The sequence below is a fragment of the Papio anubis genome, chromosome 14, assembly GCF_008728515.1.
Source record: "Papio anubis isolate 15944 chromosome 14, Panubis1.0, whole genome shotgun sequence".
Taxonomy (NCBI): domain Eukaryota; kingdom Metazoa; phylum Chordata; class Mammalia; order Primates; family Cercopithecidae; genus Papio; species Papio anubis.
Window position 1 is genome coordinate 1,049,139 of NC_044989.1, and position 24,396 is coordinate 1,073,534.

The following is a 24,396-nucleotide window of genomic DNA, read 5'->3' on the forward strand; positions in this document are numbered from 1 at the left end:
AGCTCATTAAATAGCCAGAATTCCTTAAGCAATGGGAAATGTGGGCCTTGGAGAGGGCAGGACCCGGTGGAACCCATGTCCCCTCCCCCTGCCTTTATTCCTCCTGGGGAGTGACCTGCTCTTATCTCAGCAACTCTGTGCTCAGGCTGTTCACAGAGGTTTCCCTGGAGGGCTACAGGTCATGTCTCCAGGGCACAGGAAGGGGCACAGAAAGCAGTGCCTGGAGGGCATATTACTGCACATTACTGCAAATAATTCTCTCTGGCAAACTAAGGCCAATTTGACAGAACGTGTGTTGTTATAGAAGAAAGTGATTAGCATAAATTGCAACTGTGATTTGGAATGCCTAATTACCTCTAATTTGGTTGTGTTCCTGACTTTAATTTTTTAACATTTTGAGCAGAAGTTAGGTTTATTTCAGATAGCATCATCTGGTTCAGACGGCGTCACAGAGCAACAGATGATTCATTAGAGGTCTTTGTTGAATCTTATTTGCTTTCCTTAGCTAGCATTTAAAATTTTATGTATTTAAAATATTCTGTTTTGTTTGTTAAAGCTCGGCACACCCTTCACTTGGCCTCTGTCATGGAAACTGTTCTCTGTGGACACTAAGTTCAGTGTTTTCCATTACTAGAGTCCCTGGGTTGCAGGCAGTATCCTCACCAGGACAGTTAACCAGTAGCAATGGTGAGCGGTCAGCGTGATGATTAGTTGGAAATTAATATTCTATGTGAGTGTGGACTTTACATCCAGATATAACATCGACCAATATCGCATCGTTTTGATGCAAACTAAAAACTGTTCTCGTCCTGAATAACGAGCAGAGCAAGCCCTTCCTCCGAAGGTGGCTGCACTGCCACGGCTTCTCTGGGGATGGCCCACTGCTCACTGTGGCCGCTCCTTACCACGCATCTGCCGCTCGGGGTCTCTGCACCCCGTTCCGGGTCCTGCTGCTTATTAGTGCCGCCCCTGAGGTCCTCCCCAAGAGCCCCGCAGGTCCCCCCTGGCGGTGGCGAGGGGGCCTGTCCTGGGCAATGGTGTGGCTGGGGGACACGCGATGGCTCAGTGAAAGTCTGCAGCAAGAATGTGCTCAGATACGTCGGTCACTGGGGGATCTGGAGAAGTCAGACTAGCCAGAGCTCCCATTGCCAGGGAGATTCCTAGGCCATCGTGGAGAAAGCCTGTTTAGCAGGATGATATGGCCTCTTTATGCACTCAGAGTGAGAGCCTCCTTCCAAACACTGCCTGTGACTTATTTTTATAGGAATTTGACTTTTACTTTGAGTTTTGGGTTCCAACTTTACAACTCCAGGCTTGGTCTATATCAGCTAAAACTTTTATTCCTGTCCTGACCTCAACATATTGATACATGTGCTCTGCTGTGGTGTGTGTGTGCCTATGTGTCTGTGTGTGCATGCATTTGTGTGTGTCTGTGTGTGTCTGTGTTTGTGTGTGTGCATGCATCCCTGTATGTGTGTGCATGAGTTTTTGTGCACATGTGTGGAAGCATGCGTGTGTGCATGAGTTTTTGTGCACATGTGTGGAGGCATGCATATGAGCCATGTGTGTTGTATGGGTGTGTGTGTGTATGCCTGTGTTTGTGTCTGTGTGTATGCATGCATCCCTGTATGTGTGTGCATGAGTTTTCAGGAGTTTTTGTGTGCAGGTGTGGAGGCATGCATGTGGGCCATGTGCGTTGCATGGGAGTGTGTGTGTGTTTGTGTCTGTGTGTGTGTGTGTACATGCATCCCTGTGTGTGTGTGCATGACTTTTTGTGTGCATGTGTGGAGGCATGCATGCGGGCCAGGTGTGTTGCATGGGGGTGTGTGTGCAGGTGGTTTCTAGGATGTGGGAGGGAGGTTGGAAGGGAACGTAAGTGCTGGCAGCTCCCTGCCTGACTTTGATGTGTGTTCTCACCACACCTGTGAGGCTATCTCACCATTGCCTCCTGCATTTACTCTCACACAGAGAGAAGGGAAGGCGGAAGAGGCACGGCTGCTTCCTGGGTGGCATGAGAAAGGTCTGGACCCTGTAAGAGCAGTAGGCATTTGTGTTTTGGGGTGGCCTCGGTCAACAATTAAGGAAATGCCTCTGAGCTCCATCCTGCAGGAATCATTACCGAGAACCCTGGTGGCCCTTCCTTGTCTTTGAGCCTGAGAGCTGTCAGTCATAGTGACTGGCAGGGAGGGTGAGAACCATGGCCCCAGGAGAAGCAAGGAGAGAGGCTGGGACCTGGGGCCTCTCCTAAGCCAGGCAAGCAGGACCACTTTCTGGCTTCCACGGGCTGCGATGTCCTGAGGAAGCCTCATCGCTCAGCTCCTCCCATTGTCAAGCCCACACGCCTGGGCTCGGGGCTCAGTGCTTGCTGCCCTGTGGCAGAGCTGGCCCTGCTTCCCTCTGTGTGCAGCGGAGTGGGGGATGCCCACCTGTCATCAGGCACCCATGTGTGAGAGTAAGTGCAGGAGGCAATGGTGAGATATCCTCGCAGGTGTGGTGAGAACGCACATCAAAGTCAGGCAGGGAGCTGCAGGCACTTACATTTCATCCTGTTTCACGCTGGTTAGCTAGAATTCTGTTTTCCCAATCAGTGTTCACTTATAAGAGTTACACGTTACACACGCTCATGGGGAAAATACTGAGGAAGGTCTTCCTGCCCTTAGGGACACGTCTGCATTTCTTCATCTCTCCAGTGAGCTCAGCCCGCGGTCAGGCAAGCCTAGGGGTCAAGCTGCAAAGGGCCAGGGGTCCTGGGTCCAGCCATAACTGGGCTTCCTTCCCAGCTGCCCTTGGTGCCTCCACAGGCACTGCCCCTTACAGAGACCTGGTGGATCCCCAGATGGCCCGTGAGCTCCCAGAGCCGCAGCAGCACTCCCAGTTCCAGCGCCGCCTGGTCTGGCAGTCTCATCCGTGTACAGCCCCCTGGGGTCGGCGAAGTGGGTGGGAGCACACAGCGTCCACAGGGATGGGAAGAAACCATTAGAGTTTCCACTGGGTGCAGTTTTACTTATGCTGGTGAGGTGTGGATTGTAGTGGCCGGTCCCTGGGCTGCCGGCCAGATGGTCACGTGTGACAGTGTGTGCGAGCACAGTCCTGCATGTGTGGTTGTTAAATTAACAGATGCAATGCAGTGGGGCACACACTCTTTTTTGTGCTGTGTTGATTGAAAGCAAGAGGAAACCACTCGGAACCCTCCTGACACTCTCCTGTGCGTGGGGATCAGCGGAGGATGTTGGGAGGAGCAGATTCTGGCTTGGTTGGCGGCTTCCCTCGGCGACGGTCTGTGTTTCCCGTGAGTGCTGAGGAGGCCTCCACTGTGGAAACAAGCCCAGCAAACCCTTCCTACCCATCCGTGCTACTTAATAGAGGCGTTTGATGAGTTGGTTTTTAAAAATCCTTTTGCTCAACCTGGGTCTCACCTGGTGAACTCCAGATCTCTGGGGCAGACGCAGGTGCTGGGGCTCCTTGGACCCCCTGTTTGGTTCTCACAGCAGCTGAGTTGTGGAGCTGCAGGGTTCTATGTGGCCAGGGCCTCATCCTTCACCCGCGGGGACCTCCCTGTCCGTGGGCCAGGCTCTGCCCTCATGTGTGGCTCTGAATATGAGGGTTGATCAGCACCGGGGCTCTAGGCAGTGAGGATGGTGGGGTCTCAGCCCTCCTTGCTGGGCCACTGGCCTCCAGATGTGCCTGTCCCGCTCCCCTGCCACGTGGCGCGAGGACTAAGTGCCCTGGCTCTCGCCCCTGCTCCTGCACTCTGGAGGCTGGGTCCTGACAAGGCACTGGGCATGCGGCTGGGCATAACCGCTATCCTGTGGGATGCCCAAGCCCTGTACCTGGCCAGTGGTCTGCTCTGGATCCCCCAGGGCAGCTTTCCCTGACTCTCCCTGAGGAGGAGGCGACGTTTCTAATGACCCAAAGGGGTCTTTCTGAACTGTGCCTCCTTCATCTGCTAACAGAGCTGATAGGTTTATCTTCTATGACTAATTACACGTCCCTCCTGATCAGTACTTCCCAGCAATTCCAAACTGTGTTGCTTGCTGTCCGGAAACAACAGGCCTGGCCCATTCCGCAGCTCCCAGAACACAGTGGCAGCCCCTGCAGGAGCTTGGGCCACACCCACCTGCTCGCTTCTGAGAAGGCCGCTTCCTCCTGGGCTGTGGTTATTCCCAGTGTGTTCCTTTCCTACTCCAGGCCAACAAACCTTCATACAGATATTTTATGAATCTTAAAAACTATCATTTTTATTCAAATAACTTTAGTTAAACTAAAAAATATGTATATTTTTGGAAGTGGGAAAAATTGATTAAAATACTATAAAACCTTTCAAGTTAAAAAAAAAAAAAATGCCGGGCTAATTTTCTTTTAAAAACACGCCTTATATAAATCCCACAAAAACTGCTCAGGAACAATTATTCAACACTTTATTATTTTTTGCATAAATGAATCAAATCCTTATCGGTCGAGCACAGATCTCCTGTGCACACGTGAGCGCTACACGTGCGTTTTAGGAAGAGTCTTGAGCAGGAGGCTTGCGTCACCCGTCCCCACCCCTGGCTCCTGCCCTCACACCATTCTTTGTGTTTCCACTTTGTCCCTACAGACGAAAACCGCTGTTGCTCTGTTGTACGATGAAGAGTCCGAAAATGCCTATGACGTCCGGCTGAAGCTGACGAAAGAGGTGCTGACAATTCAGAAGCAAGACGTCGTCTGTGTGGGTGGAAGCCACCAGGGCAGGAATGTAAGTGCCGCCACTTCAGGGAAGTCTCGGAGTGTTTCAGAGGAGCCCCATGAAGGGTCTTTGAAAAGTGTGGTTCAGGAATGATTGCTGAGCAAAAGTTGTTGCCTGTTATTTAAATATCCACAACTACTGGCTTTGACTGTGTCACAAAATAAAATACAGTTTTTAAGGTTGGATTATTTACTCTCTCCCTGACTTTCTTATTTGCTAATACATTTTCCATGTAAAGCTTATGTAAAAAATATCCCCAATCCTGGCGCGTACCTGTAATCCCAGCTCTTCAGAAGGCTGAGTCAGGAGAATTGCTTGAATCCGGGAGGCGGAGGTTTCCGTGAGCCGAGATCCCGCCACGGCACTTCAGCCTGGGCGACAGAGCGAGACTCCATCTTAAAAAAAAAAAAAAGCCCCGAATGCCCCCATGTGAGATGTGGAATGTTCCCCCTGGAAACCGGAAGGGAGCCACAGGGTGACTGGGGTGCTTGCCGGAAGCACAGAAGCCCCAGGGTTTCCGTCTGCAATGGCCGTGAAAGGCAAGGCGGTGGGTGTTCCGGCATTTGGGGCCACCTTGGTCGCCGTGCATCTATGGATGGAAATGTGAATTTTGATGCTAAAACAAGGTCCTTCTTGGCTGCAATTATATTCCCAACTGACAGATGAAATTTCCTTAAGGGTAAGAAATGTGTTTATCAGATGCGGCAGAATAGTGACTATTGGGGATTTTGTTTTGTTTTTGCAACTTTTATTTGAAAGAGGACTACTGCAAATCAAACATACTGCATTGAAACTGCAATCATTTTGTCAGTTCCTAATTTTCCTTCTAGTAGGGGTAAATAATTTTAGATATATGTAGTGTCATCTTTAGTCAGAGACCTTTCGTTGCTGTCCTTTAAATACATCCATTAGCTGCAAAAACTGATGTTCAAGAATCATGTAGTTGAAAAGAGGTTCTTTTCAGTGTGTTCTTGAAAATATTCCCCAAACCATTTCCATTCCTATGTTCTAGGCTGGCCCTTTCTGGGGGCACAGGCTTAGGAGACCCTGTGTTTATTTGGTTTTCTCAGTCCTCCTGTCCTTTACCTTGGAAATAAAATGAGGTGGGCATGTCCCCCCTCCCGACTCTCCTGTGATCAGTGTTTCCGAAGAGGTGCAGATGTTAGCAAAGTGTGACGGGTTTCCCGAGAAGGTCCACAAAGATCCCACCGTAAACCATTCTGGTGTAGATGTGTATTGTGTACAAGTGCTCCTGTGAGCATCCTGGCCCACACCTTCTGTTTGGAGCCCCTCCTTCTGTGGCTGGCACCCAGTCCACCCTCCCGCTCCCCCACATGTCCCCTGTGGCTCGAGGAGGCGAAGGTTCTGGGATGGGGAGGCAGGGTCCCCCTTTCGGTTGCTCTTCCCTGGAACCCCAGCCCCAGCACCACATCCCAACATATGCCCTCTTCATACTGCCTCCAGGACTGAGTCTGTCTTTGTCCGTTTGAGTTACTGTAACAAAATACCTGAGCTGGGTAATTTACAAAGAACAGAAATGCATTGCTCACAGTTCTGGAGGCTCAGAGCACAGGATCAAGGTGCCCGCAGATTGGGCGGTCTGGTGAGGGTCTGCTGTCTTTCCAGAGGGCGCCTTGAACGCTGCATCTTCCAGAGAGGACGATCACTGTGTCCTTGTGTGGCAGGAGGCGGAAGGGGTGAGATTTTTCAGCCAAGCTTTTGTGTGAAGGCACCTGACCCCATTCATGAGCTCACAGCCCTCATGGCTCGGTCACCTCCCACAGCCCACACCCCAGCACCACTGCCCTGGGTAGTAAGTTTCCACGTGAGCTTTGGAGGAGACAGACATTCTAACCCTGGCCTCTGTGTTCCAGAAGCCATGGTCGGTCTTCACGGGCTCATGCAAGAGTCCCACAGTTCTGAGGCTTTTTTCTTCCCGAAGTGTAGATAAATCTCATGTCTGCCTTTATGTAGTCTAATCACTAACCATTATGTTTTTTCCTCCACTTGTTCTAAATACCTAATAAGAGTGGGCTTGAGCAAAGAAAAAAATCAAGGAAGGTAGGAAGGTTTTGTAATCATTTTAAACTTACCCTGTTTAGTAGAGATTTTTATAGAAAATCTCAAAGTAAAAACACTAAATGTGTTTATGCTGTATTGGCTAGAAAAAAATAAATTACATTTTAAGTCCATAGCATCAGATTCTCTACCAAAAGTTAGGTTATTGGTGAACATGAAAGACTGCTTAAGAAAAACGGGCATATGCTCATACATGTAGACTTACGCATACAGTTTTATACAATTTTAGGTGAATTATTGACACCTAAAAAGCCCGTGGATCTAATGTTAAGATCCCTGCTCTATGAGAAGCGGGGCCATCAGAACACTCAGGTGCCTGGTCCATTTCTCAGTGATCTTTGCTGCTTCCACGTGACACCCTCCTCCTTAGAGATGAAGCGAACACGTTTGTGAAAACACATGCGCACCTGGGCTGGATAATTGAGGGGAAATACCTGGGCTGGAAAATTGAGGGGAAAGGGTTTATGGGAAAAGTATAACCGCAGAAATTGAGGTCAGATTTTTTTTCTTCTTGCTTTTTGAGACGGGGTCTCGCTCTGTCACCCAGGGTGGAGTGCAAAGGCGCAACCTTGGCTCACCCTAACGTCTGCCTCCCAGGTTGAGGCGACTCTCAGATTTCTTTTAGGTACAGAATTTCAGGGTTTCTGTCCCAGGCAGAAAATCATATTGGGATCAACCCCATTAGTTTGAGGGATAACTGAAATCCTGCACCTTCCGTTGATTATGAAAATAAAGCCATTTTACCATGAGAAGTTATCAGGTGTTTGGAGATTGGGAAGGCCTACTTTTAACAAAGGTCACAGCTGTTTCTAGAATTAGAAGCAGAGCACCGCGGGCGGCCTCAGAGCCCGGTGACAACCCTTTCGTCCACATCAGGGAGGGTTTCCCACGTTGGCCCCCAGCGAACCTGACTGAGAACAGTTGTTTTCCGTTTAAAATAATTTTGAAGAGCAGAACTGGAAGACCTAATCATTGCACAATTGATTCACAGAGAAACCTAAGTGGGGGATTTTTATCTCATGGACTATGGAGTCCCTGCGTGGAACCCAGGAGATGAAAAATTCATCATCAGATTCAGCTCAGCATAGATTTATTGAGTACGCAAGACAGGCATTAAAGTCAAGCGTATCCGAAACCCTAGATAATATTACTAGTAAAAATAGTTACAAATATGAATTATTTTATTACCACATGCCGTTACTTTTCTAAGCATATTTCATATTGTAATTCGCTTAAAACCTCCACATCCTGATGCAGTAGACACCCCTACAGGCCCCCTGGTACAATGACTTAGCCTAAGGCTGAGGCTCTTACCCTGAAGGGACCCTGAGGTTGGTAGCCTGCTCATTCGGCCCCTAGGATTGCTGGTGTGTCTGCCACTGACTCCGCGTCCTGGAGAAGACGCCTGCTGAGTCTGCATGTTACTTTGAATGTCCTCACTGAACTCGCACGTACAGTTCCGACTGGCATTTTAATTTTCAGATTTTTTTTTCTTTATAGCAACTAATACTAATAGTTAACTTATACGCTCTGAGCCCTGTTTTCAGTGGGAGGCTCACTCTCACTTCAGCACCTGCTCTGCAGATGGGCTTGGAAGGAGTTTGGGTCTCCTGAAGGCTACCCCAACATTCCCACTGAACTCCAAACCTCTGGTTACATTTGTGTTCTCACCTGAACATTGGAGAAGACAAAATTAACGGGTAGATGTGTGTTTTGTTTTCTTGAACCTGCTGAAAATAGAACCACATTATCCATTAGTGATAGATGACCATAGAAGGAAAAGAGCAAAACTAGTTTTACCTTTAACAAAGCCAACAGTTCTGCCCATGTATCCTGCAGCATGGAATCTGAATCAATGTACTGTTTTACTTCCTGTTCCTTTATATTGACATGAAGTGTGGATGCCCAAGAGTCTCAGGATTCCGTCTCCCAGAGACAGTGTGGGCTTTCAGGAGGGGAGAGCCGGCTTCCTCTTCCCTTTCAGAATTCCCGTTTAGATTGCTTTATTTTTCTATAATTGTCATTGTGCATTAGATGTTCTTTTAATTGATACGTCTATGTTGGTACTTTGAATTAATGTGGTGGGACGCTGTACATTAAACTTGGTACGTTAGGTCATGGTAGATTCACAGTTGGAAAGTATTTTAGAAAATTTTACTACTTCATTTTACTATGTAGGAAATTAAGATTCAGGAAGAAGGAGGTATGGTTCTAATATTACAAAGTTACCCACAGAGTTAAGACAGCACTGGGCACAACTCTGCTCATTTACAATCTAAGGGATGCGCTCTGATAAACTAGTGAAGACTGCACAAGAAACCGGCAACCACAAGCAGCGCCAACACAAACAGTGTTAGGTGACATTTAAAATCACAGTTCTGAACTGTGATTTTAGAACTGTGATTTTAATTTGGAATGAAGAATTTAAAGTCTCTCAGATTGTTGAATGGATCATGACACTTGCAAACATGTAGGAGTTTATGATAAATTCTTTAATTTGGAATGAAGAATTTAAAGTCTCTCAGATTGTTGAATGGATCATGACACTTGCAAACATGTAGGAGTTTATGATAAATTCTATATACAATATACAAAATTCTACACTTGTTTCTCATAAAGTCAATATTTCATGACTACTTTAGTAATTTATCTAAATTTATATCTGTATTTCCCAAGTTGCTTCTTATTCTTTGGGTGCAAAATCAGGAGTAGACATCACTTCCGTTTTACTTTTTTTTTTATTCTAACCTTAATCTTTATTATTTTATGTCCTTAAATTTAGACAAATGACCAATTCCCCTTACAATATTTTATAATTCAGCCAAAATACAAGTAATTTAGTAGCAATCCTTTTAAGCTAATCTGACACTTTATCAGCATTATATATTTTTTCTGTTGATAACTTTATTGACAAACATTTATTAGTTTGTTAACTCTTCCATTTTTCTCAGATCCCAACACAAAATGTATTTCTTTACAGTTTCTGAAAACCAGTCTCTGTGCTTCTTCATGCTGAGTCAGCTCTGACGCCTGTGTGCATCGCCTCACCGGTCTCTCTTGGTTGGGTCAGATCCCACTCCGCCCGGCACCAGGTCCTGCTCAGGGCCTGTGAGCTCTCATTAGTCCATTAGAGGAAGGTCTGCGAGACACCTCGGCCTGTCCTCCACAGAGCTCATCAGTGTAGGGCAAACACGCATGTTTACAAATGGAATACTGCATAAGAAGAATTGGCTACTGTTCCTAGAAACTAGAAAACAGAAAGCAAAACAACTGCATTCGGAGCTTTCATTTGTCGGTGACTCGCCCACCGGTGGACGAATCATATAAGCTCATTAGAGTGTGTCCATAGTCAAACTGCAATATGAATTCTTCTCTCATTATGTTCTATCCCAGGGTAAATCAGATGTCCTTGCTGATTGCCTGGCTGGCTTTAAGTGGGAGGATATCCTTCTTACGAAAATCACTAACTTCTACAAGGCATCCATTCTTGTTTGAAATTGATTTCTCTTGTGTTTAAAATGGCCCCGGCCTTTTTCTTCGATGAATTTATTTCCAAAAGATTTGTCTCCACAGAGGAGGATGGCATGGTGAGGCAGTATGACTGGAACATAAACAAACTGTAAGACACAAAGTACCGGGAGAAGTGCAGGTAAATTTGGAAGCAAGCGATTTGTGAAATTTCACGGGTACGGGGCCGAAGGCTGCAGGGATGAACCAGGACTTTGAAATTCATACCTTCAGGAGAAAAGTGGACAGTCTTGCTGAAAAGGCTTCCGAAACAATTAACAAAATGCAGTCGTCAGCAAAACATCTAGAATTTATGTGTCATCACTTGGATAGTGGCTGACTCTTGCAAAATTCACCTTCACCTTAGTTTTCAAAACTATTGAGTTAACTTGTTAAAATGTTATTTAATGGTACCCAGAATACAGTTCACTTTAATAAGGAAAGTTCTGGTTGAAAGAATATGAAAACCTTAAAATAATGAACAGTTTGGCCATATTCATTATAAAAGTTTACACCAAGATTTAGTTAAAAATAATAGTTTACACTTTGGGAGGCTGAGGTGGGAGGATCACGAGGGTCAGGAGTTTGAGACTAGCTTGACCAACATGGTGAAACCCCATCTCTACTAAAAATACAAAAATTAGTTGGGCGTGGTGGCGGGTCCCTGTAATCTCAGCTACTCAAGAGGCTGAGGCAGGAGAATCGCTTGAACCCAAGAGGTAGAGGTTGCCGTGAGCCGAGATTGCACCATTGCACTCCAGCCTGGGCGACAGAGTGAAACTCTGTCTCAAAAAAAAAATAATAATAGTTTACATATGTTCGTGTATGAGGGTGTGTGCACGCAGCAGCACACTTTATAAAGAAATCAAATAGAAAGTGGTCACTCAAACAGAACTTTCAATAACTAAAATCTAACGGCAAAGACAGTTGCATAATCTGCTAAACATTTTTTAAGTATATAATTTTTCAAACCTAAAAAATTTGAAGTGAGCAAACAGAACCCCATGCAATTATTATTAATATTTATTATATGCCGACATAGCATTAGATTGCTTTGGCTCTGTCTATGTTTTGAAGAGTGAAGTATGCCTCCACAGCTGAAGCCTGACTGCCTCCTCACCGGCCCTTCGGTACTGATGCTCCTACCGACTGTTCCATTTACATTTTTAAATTCTTCCTTCATACGCATTTTTCCACAGACAACATATTTTTTGTGTGTTTTTCAATTGTAGATAAATGGAATGCCATTAGGTGCTCATTTTGCAAACATTATGCTTTTTAAATGGATCTACAATGCATGAAGATAAAACCTGCTGCATGTAGCCGGGCGCGGTGGCTCAAGCCTGTAATCCCAGCACTTTGGGAGGCCGAGACAGGCGGATCACAAGGTCAGGAGATCGAGACCATCCTGGCTAACACGGTGAAACCCCGTCTCTACTAAAAAATACAAAAAACTAGCCGGGCGAGGTGGCGGGCGCCTGTGGTCCCAGCTACTCCGGAGGCTGAGGCAGGAGAATGGCGTAAACCCGGGAGGTGGAGCTTGCAGTGAGCTGAGATCCGGCCACTGCACTCCAGCCTGGGCGACAGAGCCAGACTCAGTCTCAAAAAAAAAAAAAAAAAAAAAAAAAAAACCTGCTGCATGTAGATCTACTTAGTCCATCCCTTTAAGGACTGTGAGTTGTTGCATGAACTGTCCAAAGTTGATTGATAAGTTTTCTGCACATTCTTAGTTGGGTGTAAGTCCCTGCAAGAAAAATTTAGATTTTCAATATTGCCAACATATTTATTTTAATAAGCCTAACTGCAATGATGTGTACATTCTCTAGAAGTTAATTTGGGGCTCATATGTGGTGAGTTCTTGTTACCAGCTGTGAATCCACAAGGGTCTGCAGCAAACTCGATTCTTGCTTCCTTGGAGGAAAGAATTGTGTTGAGGAGCAGAAAGAGGTTTAAGGCAGAGGGAGAAACTGAGGCCAGTTTTAGAGCAGGAGTGAAAGTTTATTAAAAAGTTTTAGAGCAGGAATGAAAGGAAGTGAAGGACACTTGTAAGACAGCCAGTGGGTGACTTGAGAGACCAAGAGCCCCGTCCAGCCCTTGACTTGGGGTTTTCTCCATTGACATGGTTCCAAGGTTTGCAGCCCCTTTCCCTGATTCTTCCTTGGGGGCAGGTTGTCTGCATGTACAGGGCTGGCCAGCATTTGAGGGGAGCTGCACGTACCGTGTGTTTCCTGGGGCTGTGCACATGTTCACTTGAGGCGTTGTGCAGAGGCCGGCCAGCATTTGAGGGGCCGCACACACCGTGTGTTTCCTTGGGCTATGCACATGTTCACTTGAGGCATTGTTTCCTCACCAGTTCAGTCCATCCAGAGGAAAGTCATAGACCAGTTAAATACCAACCTTTTGTCTTGAAGCGCTTGTGCTTGAGGCCACTGCCCAGCTCCTGAGATCTTATTGGGAAGCTGCTGATCACCAGCTTTCGGTGTTTTCTATCTACCTGGAGACTGCCTTTTCCTGGTACTGGCTGTGCCCAGTTATCATTTTAGAGAGAAAGTGTAACAACCACCTGACCACCACCTGCTGGTCGCCTGATGTCCTGGGGCTGGGGCCCGTCTCCTGCCCTGCTCGTGTCTGCTCTGTGTTACGGTTGTGAAGTTGTGAAGAGCCCTGCTCGTGTCTGCTCTGTGTTATGGTTGTGAAGAGCGAAGTCGAAGGGCAATGACAAGCCCATTTGCATCCATGACTAATCGTGGTGGGTGCCCAGTTGACTGGCAGGAGCAGTGCTGCCAGGTGTGAAGCTGGCGGGTGAGAGGCAGCTGACGTGGACGGACACCCCTGCTCCTCATCACCTGCCCTGATAGTGCAGGCCAGGCTGACCAGGAAAGCTGCCAGCCCCAGTTCCCTGGACCACTTGGGAGAGCTCCCCTGGAGGGCCAGGCCCATCAGCACAGGGGCTGGGGGAGGAGAGCTAAGGATGGAAAAGCCCTGGAAGCTAATTCAGAGGAGAAGAGCGTCTTCAGGTTCCTCCTGTACCCCGTCAGGGATCGAGGCAGAGGCTCCGGATGGACCAGAGACTTCAAGGCCAGTATGCAAACGTCATAAGGTCATGGCGGCCGGGAGCCTGGTTCCTGTCTGTGGCTCCCAGAGACCCCAGTGTATTGTCCTGGCATCAGGTCGGGGCTGGGGGGCCGCTCCCCCATGATGCCCGCCAAGGACAGCCTTTGTCATTCCTGGCCTGTGCTCAGACCTGACGAAACTCATACTCAGAGCTTTAGGTGTGAGAAGCCAGATCCAACTCCTCAAGAAGGTGGAATACTATGGAATCACTGAATTTTTAAAATTTAGGAGTTATCATGCACTTTTCAAAACTCTAATTCCAGGATATTGAAATCCTTCTAATAAGGATTTAACATCCAAATTAGGCAAATATGCACAAGAGTTTTCAAATAACTCTTCTTAGTTTGAAATCATTGCATCCAGACACTGAGAAATAGTTTACTTACTTCAGATGGCAAATCCAGGCACCCGCAGTCTATTTAGGAAATTTTATTTGAGTGAATTATTTTTAAAAAGTAGAGAGAGATTCAATACCCCATTCTGAAGGATGCCTTACAGAGCGTTTCCTAAAGCAAAGGGAATGTCCAACTCTGTGGAAGAAACAATGCCTCGTGACTCAACACCCTATCACATAGCCTCAGGGTGAAGTCTGTTAGCACATTGTTTTCTGAAAACTATGAGTATTTTTGAAAGTTTCTTTCATGTGTGGGTGTGAAATAGAATACTTCAGAATTGTTTTTCTGTAAATTTCTAATTTTTAAAGTTTAACTTTCAAACCCTTCAATTATAGAGAAAAAAAAAAAACAAAAAAACCTTATTTTCTAGGTCCGTGGCCTTTTCCACATCTCCCTTCTCTTCTTACAAGAGTGAGGCCAGGCCTGTGTGAGGAGTAAGACCACCAGGGAAGGGAAGGGGATTGACGAGGACCTGGGGAGAGAGCAGGGGGATTAACGCCCCAGGTCATCCTGTCCTCGCCACAAGAAGGGTTTTGAGCTGAACAAACCTGGGAGTAGGACCCTGGCTGGTGACCACAATACAGCATTTTACTTGTAGAAATGATTGAAATATTTCTGGAAATTGCAGTATTCACATCTGAACATGAGTTTGCAGCCATAACAAATTTAAATTTAGTGTTAAGTCCACAGTTTAAATATCTGAAGTAGAATTGTGAGGCCCATTCATACATGTAATTCAGTAATAACTTGAAGAACAATGTTTTAGAAGACCAGAATGAGAAATCTGATCTTACATACCCCCAAACCATTTTTTTGATGAGAAATGTATAATTGTTAAGTTATCTGTGTTATAGAAAACTGCTCCTTCTTAAAATATGTGGTCAGAAGATAATGTGGAGATAGCTATGTCCTATTATTGATATAATGATGCTGCTACCAAGATGTGAACATAAATTAAATGTCATAACATAGTTTGAGATTAAATGAGAAAATGCAGAATAGTATTTTATGAAAGCTTTTATCTGATATGTTTGTGAAAAGAAAAGCAGGATTGAATTGGAAAATAATTTATTGAACAATTACCTTAGATTTCAACCTCAGTTCTGTAGAGGTTTTATGATACATTTGATTCTATTCAGAATTTGTTCCTTTGGTGAGTCCCTGCAGTCCCTGAATGTGGGAAGTGAGGAGGCCGTGATTATGGGCGAATGCATGGAATAGGGGAGTCAGGCCATAAATTAGATTTATAATGAGCCTTGGGGCAGCTTACGATCCATACCTGCTTGTGGGTCCTTGGCTTTAAGGGGTATGTATTAGGAGAGGAATGAAACAGCGGACTGTTTTGGTTGCATTAGAAATGCTTTTTGATGGCATTAGTTTGTCTAGATATCAGTTAACAGAGCACTATGAAAATGCTACCCAGAACCTTAAATTAAAGTGATCAGCTCTGGATTGACTCTGGGGTCATAAAATAATTAGGACGCAGGAGGCAGAATAAGTTCAGCCAGACTGCTGTGTGAAAAGTTCCATTAGAAGCTGCAGAAGTTTTCCCATTTACTTTTTATCATCCAGTAAGTTTTATAAATCTTGGTTTGAAAATTAAAGTTCCTATATATGCTAATGTTAAGATGTTAGGGGCTTCATAATTATATAATGGTCATTTATAAAAGTGTGGAAGCACAAATTGGCTGAGCCTTTTCTCTCAACTTTAGCACACTGAAGTCCTTGGTGTTTGAATGAGGTGGTTTTTGTTTTGTTTTGTTTTGTTTTGTTTTGTTTTGAGACGGAGTCTCGCTGTGTCACCCAGGCTGGAGCGCAGTGGCCAGATCTCAGCTCACTGCAAGCTCCGCCTCCTGGGTTTACGCCATTATCCTGCCTCAGCCTCCCGAGTAGCTGGGACTACAGGCGCTGCCACCTCGCCTGGCTAGTTTTTTTGTATTTTTTAGTAGAGACGGGGTTTCACCGTGTTAGCCAGGATGGTCTCGATCTCCTGACCTCGTGATCCGCCCGTCTCGGCCTCCCAAAGTGCTGGGATTACAGGCTTGAGCCACCGCGCCCGGCCATGAGGTGGTTTTAAAACAACAATTTTTCATGGAGAGAACTAACCACCTTGGTAGTTTTGTTAAATCTGATGGTCTATAAGGTGCTTTCCACAGTGATCGTCCTTGACTCCTGTCGAGGCAGCTTGGACTCCACGGTAACAAGGAACCACAGGTGGGCTGACTTGGGCAGCAGGGACTCCCTTCTCACCGTTCTGGGAGGTGGAAGTCCAACACCAAGGTGCTGTGGGTTTGGTTACTGGCAAGGGCCGGCTTCCTGGACTGCAGGCGAAGGCCTTATGTGTGTGTCCTCACATGGTACAGTTACTGGCAAGGGCCGGCTTCCTGGTTTGCAGGCGGCAGCCTTATAGGTGTGTCCTCACATGGTAGAGACAGTGAGGTGGGGGTGGGGAGAGAAAGAACAAGAGAGAGAGAGAAAAAGAGGAAAAAGAAAGAGAGAGAGAGCGCTGTATCTGCTGTCTTTTCCTGTTCCATTAAGGACACCAACCCTATCAGATAGGGCCCCCTTGAATGACCTCATCTGACCTTAGTTACTTCCTACAGGCCCTACCTCCAGTGCAGTCACACTGGGGGTCAGGACTTCAACATGGATTTTAGGGGGACATGGTCCCATTCCCAGCACTTCCTGTTAGGGCTCACAGTACAGCTCTCACTTTCCAGATGCAGAAACTTGATTTTAGAGAGATTTAGGGACCTAAATACCTAAATGGCTGGTTCAAACGTATACAGAAAGGAACATTTCAGGAGACTGCACAAAGCTGATATGAAATGAATATTATTTCGGCTTAGCTAAAATCATAAAGAACAAGCTCCTCAAGTTCTAGTAAACAAATGTTTATGTTGGTTGTTCAAGTTGTAATTTTTTCTTGCCTATCTTGTTATTAGTCCAGATTTTACCACAGGTGATCAGTTTCTTGATGTTTCCTTTGAAATATCAAGGATATTTTAGGATATTTCAGGATATGTTCCTGACATGTATAAGTGAGTCAAATGACAGCTTTAAAATGTCATTCTTTGGCAGTCTATCGAGGCAGAAACTAACTTGTTTCTTCTCAAAATGTGTTTTCTCTCATCTTGTACTTGCTTGCTTGCATGAGTTTCAAATGCTTACATTAACAGCTAAAATTTTAAAATGTTATAGAGCATTTTCAGAAATTCCATACAGAGAGGCCTCCAGTTACTATGACATAGATAATTCAATGTGCTCGTCTTCCGTAGCACAGAAAAGTTCTTAGAAGCGTGAGGCTGTTTACTGTGCCACACAGAGGAGCAGCTAGTAGGTGGACGGACGCCTTTCTCCCCACTCTCTCACTGGGCCATGAACACTGCAGAATTTACCATCTACTGAGGGAGGGAATGAACCCCCGCTGTGTTCTGCAGTTCACGCTCACCGTGAGATGCATTCTGGCCTGCAAAGTCAACGGTCCTCGTGTTGACGAGGAAAACCGTGTGCTTCCCACATGCAGGAGTAACTCCCTGTCCCTCCTCTGTAGAGGATACCCTTGGAAACGCACTGTCCACACAATGGCATTTATTTATTCAGCTTTATTGAGCTGTAACTAATACAAATTATACATGCTTAAGGTGTGCAGGGTATGTTCTCATGGGCATATAATGAAATGCACACTACAAGCAAGCTAATTAACACGTATATCACCTCTTACGGTTACCTTCGTTTTTTGTGGTGAGGACACATAAGGTTTATTCTCTTAGCAGATTTCAGGGAAATACGGTATTATTAACCATAGTCACCATGCTTTCCATTGGAGCCGCAGAACTTGTTCACCTTACAGCTGAAACGTTGCACCCTTTGGCCTGCGTCTCCACGCCGCCCCCGACCCCGAAACCCCTGGTAACCACAGTTCTGCTCTCTGCTTCTGCGTTCAGCATTCTTAGATTCCACGTGCAGGAGAGACCGTGTGGTATGTGTCTTTCTGTGCCTGGCTGATTCCACTCAGCCCAGTGACCTCCAGGCTCATCCGCGTTGTTCCAGATGGCAGGACTTCCCTCTTTATGGCTGAAGGATGCTCCATTGGGGGAACCACTGCGTTTTCTTTGTTCTCGCATCTGCTGGTGGACACTTGGGTTGTATCCGTATCTTGGCTGTTGTCAGTAATGCTTTGATGGGATTTAAGAGCCCGTCTGTTACTCTGTCCAGGGTGCAGTGTGGCTGGGAAGCATCTGTGGCGTTTCAGGTAAATACTGAGAATGCGGATGTGATAAGAGCTCACGGTATGGACGTCCCAGGGTGGCTCTGACTTTGCTGTTCACAGCATCTGGAACGCAGCCTAAGACCAAGAAAAAGTCAACACGATCACTCTCTAGCAAGATCCCTGAAATACAGCTCTTTTTCTGTGTGTAAAATTATTTTTGTCAGTTAAAAATATATGCGCAAAAAAATTTAACGCAGGTCTATTTGCTCTAATTTGTGGTTTCTTTCCTTTGAGTTTATAAAGTATTCCCCCTAAGAAGGACATTCCTGGGGTGTCTCAGGCTGTGGAAGTCCTCACAGCAGCCTTCCTGCATCTGCACCTGCACCGCTGTCCAGGGTGGGAGCTCCCAGGTCCCCCCTTCGGCATGAGCTCTGCCACCGTCTTACTTCTTCGTCCTTGCTTTGCACAACAGATTCCTTTCAGAGCCATTCAGCCTGAACATGCTCATGTTTCCACCTAGAACTCAAAGAATGTCTGTCACTTCTGTTTTTCCTGTAGTGTCTTTTTGAGGTAAAGGCACCCTTTGGCCACTGTCCGTCTACTCCAGGCCACCTCGTGCACCCCTCAGAGCGCACCAGTCACCAGTGTCTACCTGAAGTTGGCAACAGTCGCATTCATCAGATTAGCAAACACAGGTGCATGGCTTAGTGCGCAAGAGATTTGGAGATTTTTACCATTTCACTAGCCAGTTAAGGGCCTATTGTGCTTTTAGCTTTTTATCACAACGTACCCTTAAATATCCCAGGCACCTGTGGTCAGAGGACGTGAAAAAATTGATCATTCTTAAATTAATATTGGTTGAAGATTGTCCTAAACATGGCTGACTTCAGCAGAGATGCACAGTGAAGAGGGAGCCCGTCCTGGGGTTGGCGGGAAGAGTCCAGATTTAAAACAGGACTGAGTGCCCCGCCCCACTTCCCTTTCACCACCTTGGAGAAGGTGGGCCCCTCATTTCTTTGCTAGAGCTCCGTTCCTCACAAGCAGATTGCAGATGGGATGGCAGCTGTGCAGAGACTCTCCCTGCATTTCACGGGGCCTATTCTTTATCACCGTCTTTGTTTTCATACGTGCAATACCACACATTAAAGGTTTGAAATAGTGTCATTACTATCATATTTAGCCAAGGTTGCTTTGGAAATATAATTTAACAAGTATTTCTGTTTAAATGAAGAATTTCTTTTGAATTTACTTTCTGATAGTGCATTTTAACCTAAACTTGGTTTGTTTTCTAAACTTTTTTAAAGCACAGAACTGTTACACTTCGCAGACAGGCAGTTAGCGGCTTGGGCCTGAGTATAAAGGTATGGGAAATGGTTTTCTTTATTCCTGCTTTTTATTTTTGAAGAACTTTTTAGTGTGAATCATGATAACCGTGCTTCTTTCTGATGGCTTTGTCTTTCAGGGAGGTTCTGAGCACAACGTCCCCGTCGTCATATCAAAAATATTCAAAGACCAAGCAGGTAAAAACAGTCAAAATGACCTGTGTATGCATCGCAGCCATTTGTAAGATAACAAACTACTGAAAATGATAAAAATCAGCAGATGTGTATTTTGCTCGATTACCTAAACTTCCGTTTTATTTTCGTAGCTGTGTCTTTTTCAAAGGATGCTTCTTATGCCCTCATCTGAGGCTGCCTTTTTTAACCTCTACTGATCCCTCTGGCCCTTAAGACAGACAGTAATTCTCTGTTTGATGTATCAGGTTATCCTCTAAAGATATTGATGATTCAGGGGTTTGAACGTGGAGTTTAAGGTATGTTAAAAATTGAGGAGAATTAAATACAGATGGAGAAGTCCATAGTGGTCGTTGAAGTATCTGACAAGCGTAAGAACGTAACTTGCCTGTTGCAGGACTAGCTGAGTGCGCCAGGCGGGGCTGAAACCCGTCCGTTCTGCACTTGGCAGCTGGCGGTACTGCACTGACTGCTACCTCAGTTCATGAAATGAAGCACTGGCTATGGGAATAATCACAAGAATAACTGACATTCATAGGGAGAGATTACCCTGTGTGCAATTGAAAAGTGAGGGTGGGACTTCTGGCCACACATTCCACTATTGTGCAGATTGTTTCTCATACAATTCGATTTTGGACATAATGACCCCCCTGCGTTAAACTGCATGCATCTGTCTCCTTGTCAGGAGGATTTTGCATCCCCACAGCTGGCCTCCTCCCACCTGGTCCAGCAGCTCCTGGGTGTGCAGCCTCAGGCCGCTCCTCCCCTATTCTCCAGAGCAAGGGGCACCTGGACATGTGCTGTGTTGGGGGGCGATTAGCTTATGTCCTTGAGGCCTGTGGGGGAACAGGAAGTAAGACAGAGTGGGCGAGGCGGGGTGGCCTTATGACCTCATGTGCCTCACACCGGAAAGCACAGCCACTGCAGGGGACTGCTGGCTGTGTCCCTGGAGGGGACATGCTTCTCTCCACACTACCAGAAATGTGGAGGTTTTGGGTGAAAAGCACAGAATAAGCTCATGCTTTTTCTCAAAACATTCTTACTCATTTCATCCAATTTTACCCAAACCATAAGCCCAGTATGCAGGTAGAGTGCCCCGAAGAGGACGGAGGTCCCAGATTGGGGAAGCCTTAACCACCAGCCCTCTGAAGGTGGGTGCGGTGAGGGCAGCGAGAGTCAGGTCGTCTGAAGGTGGGTGTGGCAGTGATGGTCAGGTCCTCTGAAGGTGGGTGCGGTGAGGGCAGCGATGGTCAGGTCCTCTGAAGGTGGGTGTGGTGAGGACAGCGAGGGTCAGGTCCTCTGAAGGTGGCGCGGTGAGGGCACGATGGTCAGGTCCTCTGAAGGTGGGTGCGGTGAGGACAGCGATGGTCAGGACAGCGATGGTCAGGACAGCGATGGTCAGGTCCTCTGAAGGTGGGTGCGGTGAGGGCAGCGATGGTCAGGACAGCGATGGTCAGGTCCTCTGAAGGTGGGTGCGGTGAGGGCAGCGATGGTCAGGTCCTCTGAAGGTGGGTGTGGTGAGGGCAAAGGGAGGGTCGTGGGTCCTCTGGAAGGTGGCGCGTGAGGGGCACTCCATGGTCAGGTCCTCTGAAGGTGGGTGCGGTGAGGACAGCGATGGTCAGGACAGCGATGGTCAGGTCCTCTGAAGGTGGGTGCGGTGAGGACAGTGATGGTCAGGTCCTCTGAAGGTGGGTGTGTGGTGAGGGGACAGCGAGGGTCAGGTCCTGAAGGTGGTGTGGTGAGGGGCAGCCATGGTCAGGGTCCTCTGGAAGGTGGGTGCGTGAGGACAGCGATGGTCAGACAAAGGGATGGTCAGGACAGCGATGGTCAGGTCCTCTGAAGGTGGGTGCGGTGGGAGGGCAGCTGCCGGTCAGGACAACATGGCCGTGGGTCCTCTCCAAGGTGGGTGCGGAGGGCAGCGATGGTCAGGGTCCTCTGAAGGTGGGTGGTGAGGGCACGATGTATCGGGGACAGCGATGTGTGGTGCAGGAGATCATGCTCTGCTGCGGAGATTGTCTCAGTGGGATGTGAATTCCCCACGGCAGCTCTGAACCTGTTCTCAGGGAAGAGAGGTTTCCACAGAATGATTCGCCGTGAAGTCTGCATCCGGGTAAAGATTCTTTTTCACCAGAAGGACATTTAGGAGTCAGGTCAGCAGCACAGTTTTCTCCTTTGGAGCAAGCTTACAAACCTGCCTTCAAACTCGCAGCAGACGGCTTTCCATTTAATCAGGAATTAGGGGCCAGCAACCCCCAAAACCCAGCGGCGGCCTCGGCCTCGGAGACAGCAGGGGCTGTTCGGAAGGAAACCTAGGAACTTCAGTGTTGCAAGAAATAGTGTTAGTTATAACCAAGATGGCAGGAAAAGTGAGGGAGCTTTGCAGACCTCTGAATGAAAGGACAATTCTTTTTTTTTTTGGTTTGTTCCCCCACCCTCCCCCCCCCTAGACGACGTCTCACTGAGATGCCCAGGCTGGAGTGCAATGGTGTGATCTCGGCTCCCTGCAGCCTCCACCTCCCAGGTTCAAGCGATTCTCCTGCCCCTGCCTCCCGAGTAGCTGGGATTACAGGTGTCCGCCACCACGCCTGGCTAATTTTTGTATTTTTAGTAGAAGTGGGGTCTCACCATGTTGGCCAGGCTGGTCTCGAACTCCTGACCTCAGGTGATCTGCCTGCCTCGGCCTCCCAAAGTGCTGGGATTATAGGCATGAGTCACTGCACCTGGCCTCTTTTTGAGGTTTTTAGAGCATTTCAAAAGAAACATTATGATTCATTTGAACTACAGTATTTTGTTGCATGTATTACATCAAGCGTTATAATTGTGTTGACCAGCTTTGCAGAGCTCAGTGCTTTGGCGCGCATGAAGTGTGATTCCACATGGAGCCGTGGGTCCACCGTTGCTGTGTCGGGTGTGGTTGGTTCCTGCTGCACCCCTGAAGCCATCTGGCTGACTGGTGGATAGTGGAAAGAAGGCATGGCCTGATGCAGCTCTGTTCCTCTCATCTTTGTGAACATTTTTAGTTATTTTCATTAGTGGGGTTTTACTTTTTAATTGGTGGATATGATGAAAAGTCCCAGAAAAGAGAATAAGACAGTAAGGTTAGTCAACAGGTAACATTCAGTAAAGGATGTTTATGGTTAATTCAGAAAGAAAATCTATTTTTCCTGTAGGGGGAGAAACAGGTCAAGAAGGCCACACTCCCTAGAGTGTGAGCGCGACCCTGGGGTTGTAGCCCGTGTGCCCTCCCAAGCCAGCATCCCTGCCTCAAGCAACCAAGGCTTGGTGGGTGTGGTCAGGAGAAACTGGGACCCGGGAGATCCCGTCTTACCAGTCCGCAGACCGTGCTGATGCACTTCTCTTCTGACATTGGAAGCTTCACAAGTAACTCCAGTGGGGAGCCCCAGTGGGAGGTCCCCACACTCCTCCCGGGCCGGCTTCCAGGCTTGCGTTCCGTACCCGCTGCAGATTTCCCACCCAGAGCCTTGCCTGCCCGTCCCTGCTGCCCCCTCGTCCTGCCAGCTCGCCTGTCTCCATCCTCACCACCCCTCCAGGCCCAGGCCCGCGACCTCAGCAGCACTTGGAGATGAACTTACATGGTTCCTCCAGGCTGCACCTGCCTCTCCCCACCAGGATCCATTTCATCCGCTGTGCCAGAGTTCATATTTTGGAGACACACTTATATCTTCATTGTATGCACAGTCAGTAACAGAAAGTCCTGGCAATGAATTGTGAGTTTAAGGGATCAGGGGCTTTGTCTCATTTATTTTATGTCTTCCGTGTAAACCACAGAACGAGTGTTTTACAGGCGAGCAGAGCTCCTGGGTTGTCCTGAATATCTTGTATTAAACTGACACAGGAGTCTGGCCTCAGGATGAAGGGAGTGCAGGAGGCTCTGTGGACTTTGGTGCTGGCGCCCAGGAGTGCATACCCTCTACCCCACAGAGCAGAGCCCAGGAGCACATACCCTCTTTCCCCACAGAGCATAACCCAGGAGCACATACTTCTACCCCACAGAGCATAACCCAGGAGCGCATACCCTCTACCCCACAGAGCATGGAGTCGCCAGATAGGTCGGGAGGCAGACAGACCAAACATGGGGTGATTAGTTAGAACTAGGAATCCCTACGGATGCTAAGAGAAACTGTCTGCATTCCTCCATGTTTTAGATCCTCTTCTGGATGAGCAGGTATGCAGTTATCCCCAGGTGATGAAAGGCCAGGACAGGTGGGAAGGCTCTCCAGCTCTCATTCTCCAGGGACGCCAGAGCAGCCAGGTAACCCGAGGCTTCACCTCGCTCATTTTTAAGAATGAGGCAGTTGTGAGATGTTAGATCAGCACAAAATATAAAATTATTAGTTTGCTTGTTTATCCATGAATTTATCCAATCCTATTTAATAAACAACTTATATGGATAAGACGCTTCTCGGGCCATCAGCAGAGACCAAGGCAGAATTCTCGCCGTTGCAGAGCTTGTAGACAACTGGAGAAGGCTGGCAGTGAACACACGTGCGATACATTTGCAGAAATGACGGCTCCTGTGGAGTGAGCGAAACCGTGGTACGGAGAAGACGGGTAGAGGGCGCTGTTTTTTGTAATGTGGTTAATGATTTTATCCTGTGAGTGAGAGAGAGTCAGCTGAAGTTTGTTTAAAATAGAGTGATTAGGGTAGCTTCTCACTTAAGAAAAGTCCCCCTGGCTGTTGTGAGGAAGCTGCTCCAGGAAGCAGGGAGGAAGGTGGAGAGCCAGTGCAGGGTGTAGGAGGGGCCGCTGTCCCTGCCCTTCTGGGATTTTGGTGAATCTGTAGATAAGTGGCCAGAAGCTGGATGTCCTCGGAGGCTCCATGTCACA

The 24,396-nt window shown here is 47.2% G+C and overlaps 1 protein-coding gene across 1 annotated transcript in view; it reads left to right on the top strand.

The window, feature by feature from the left end:
- The window catches only part of SNTG2 (syntrophin gamma 2), a 368,413-nt gene that overhangs the window by 115,653 nt on the left and 228,364 nt on the right, over nucleotides 1-24,396 (top strand). Inside the window, exons 2-4 of the mRNA XM_009183595.4 lie at nucleotides 4,598-4,735; nucleotides 19,339-19,395; nucleotides 19,497-19,554. Coding sequence (XP_009181859.2) covers nucleotides 4,598-4,735; nucleotides 19,339-19,395; nucleotides 19,497-19,554 — 253 coding nt within the window. The remainder of the gene's footprint in view (nucleotides 1-4,597; nucleotides 4,736-19,338; nucleotides 19,396-19,496; nucleotides 19,555-24,396) is intronic.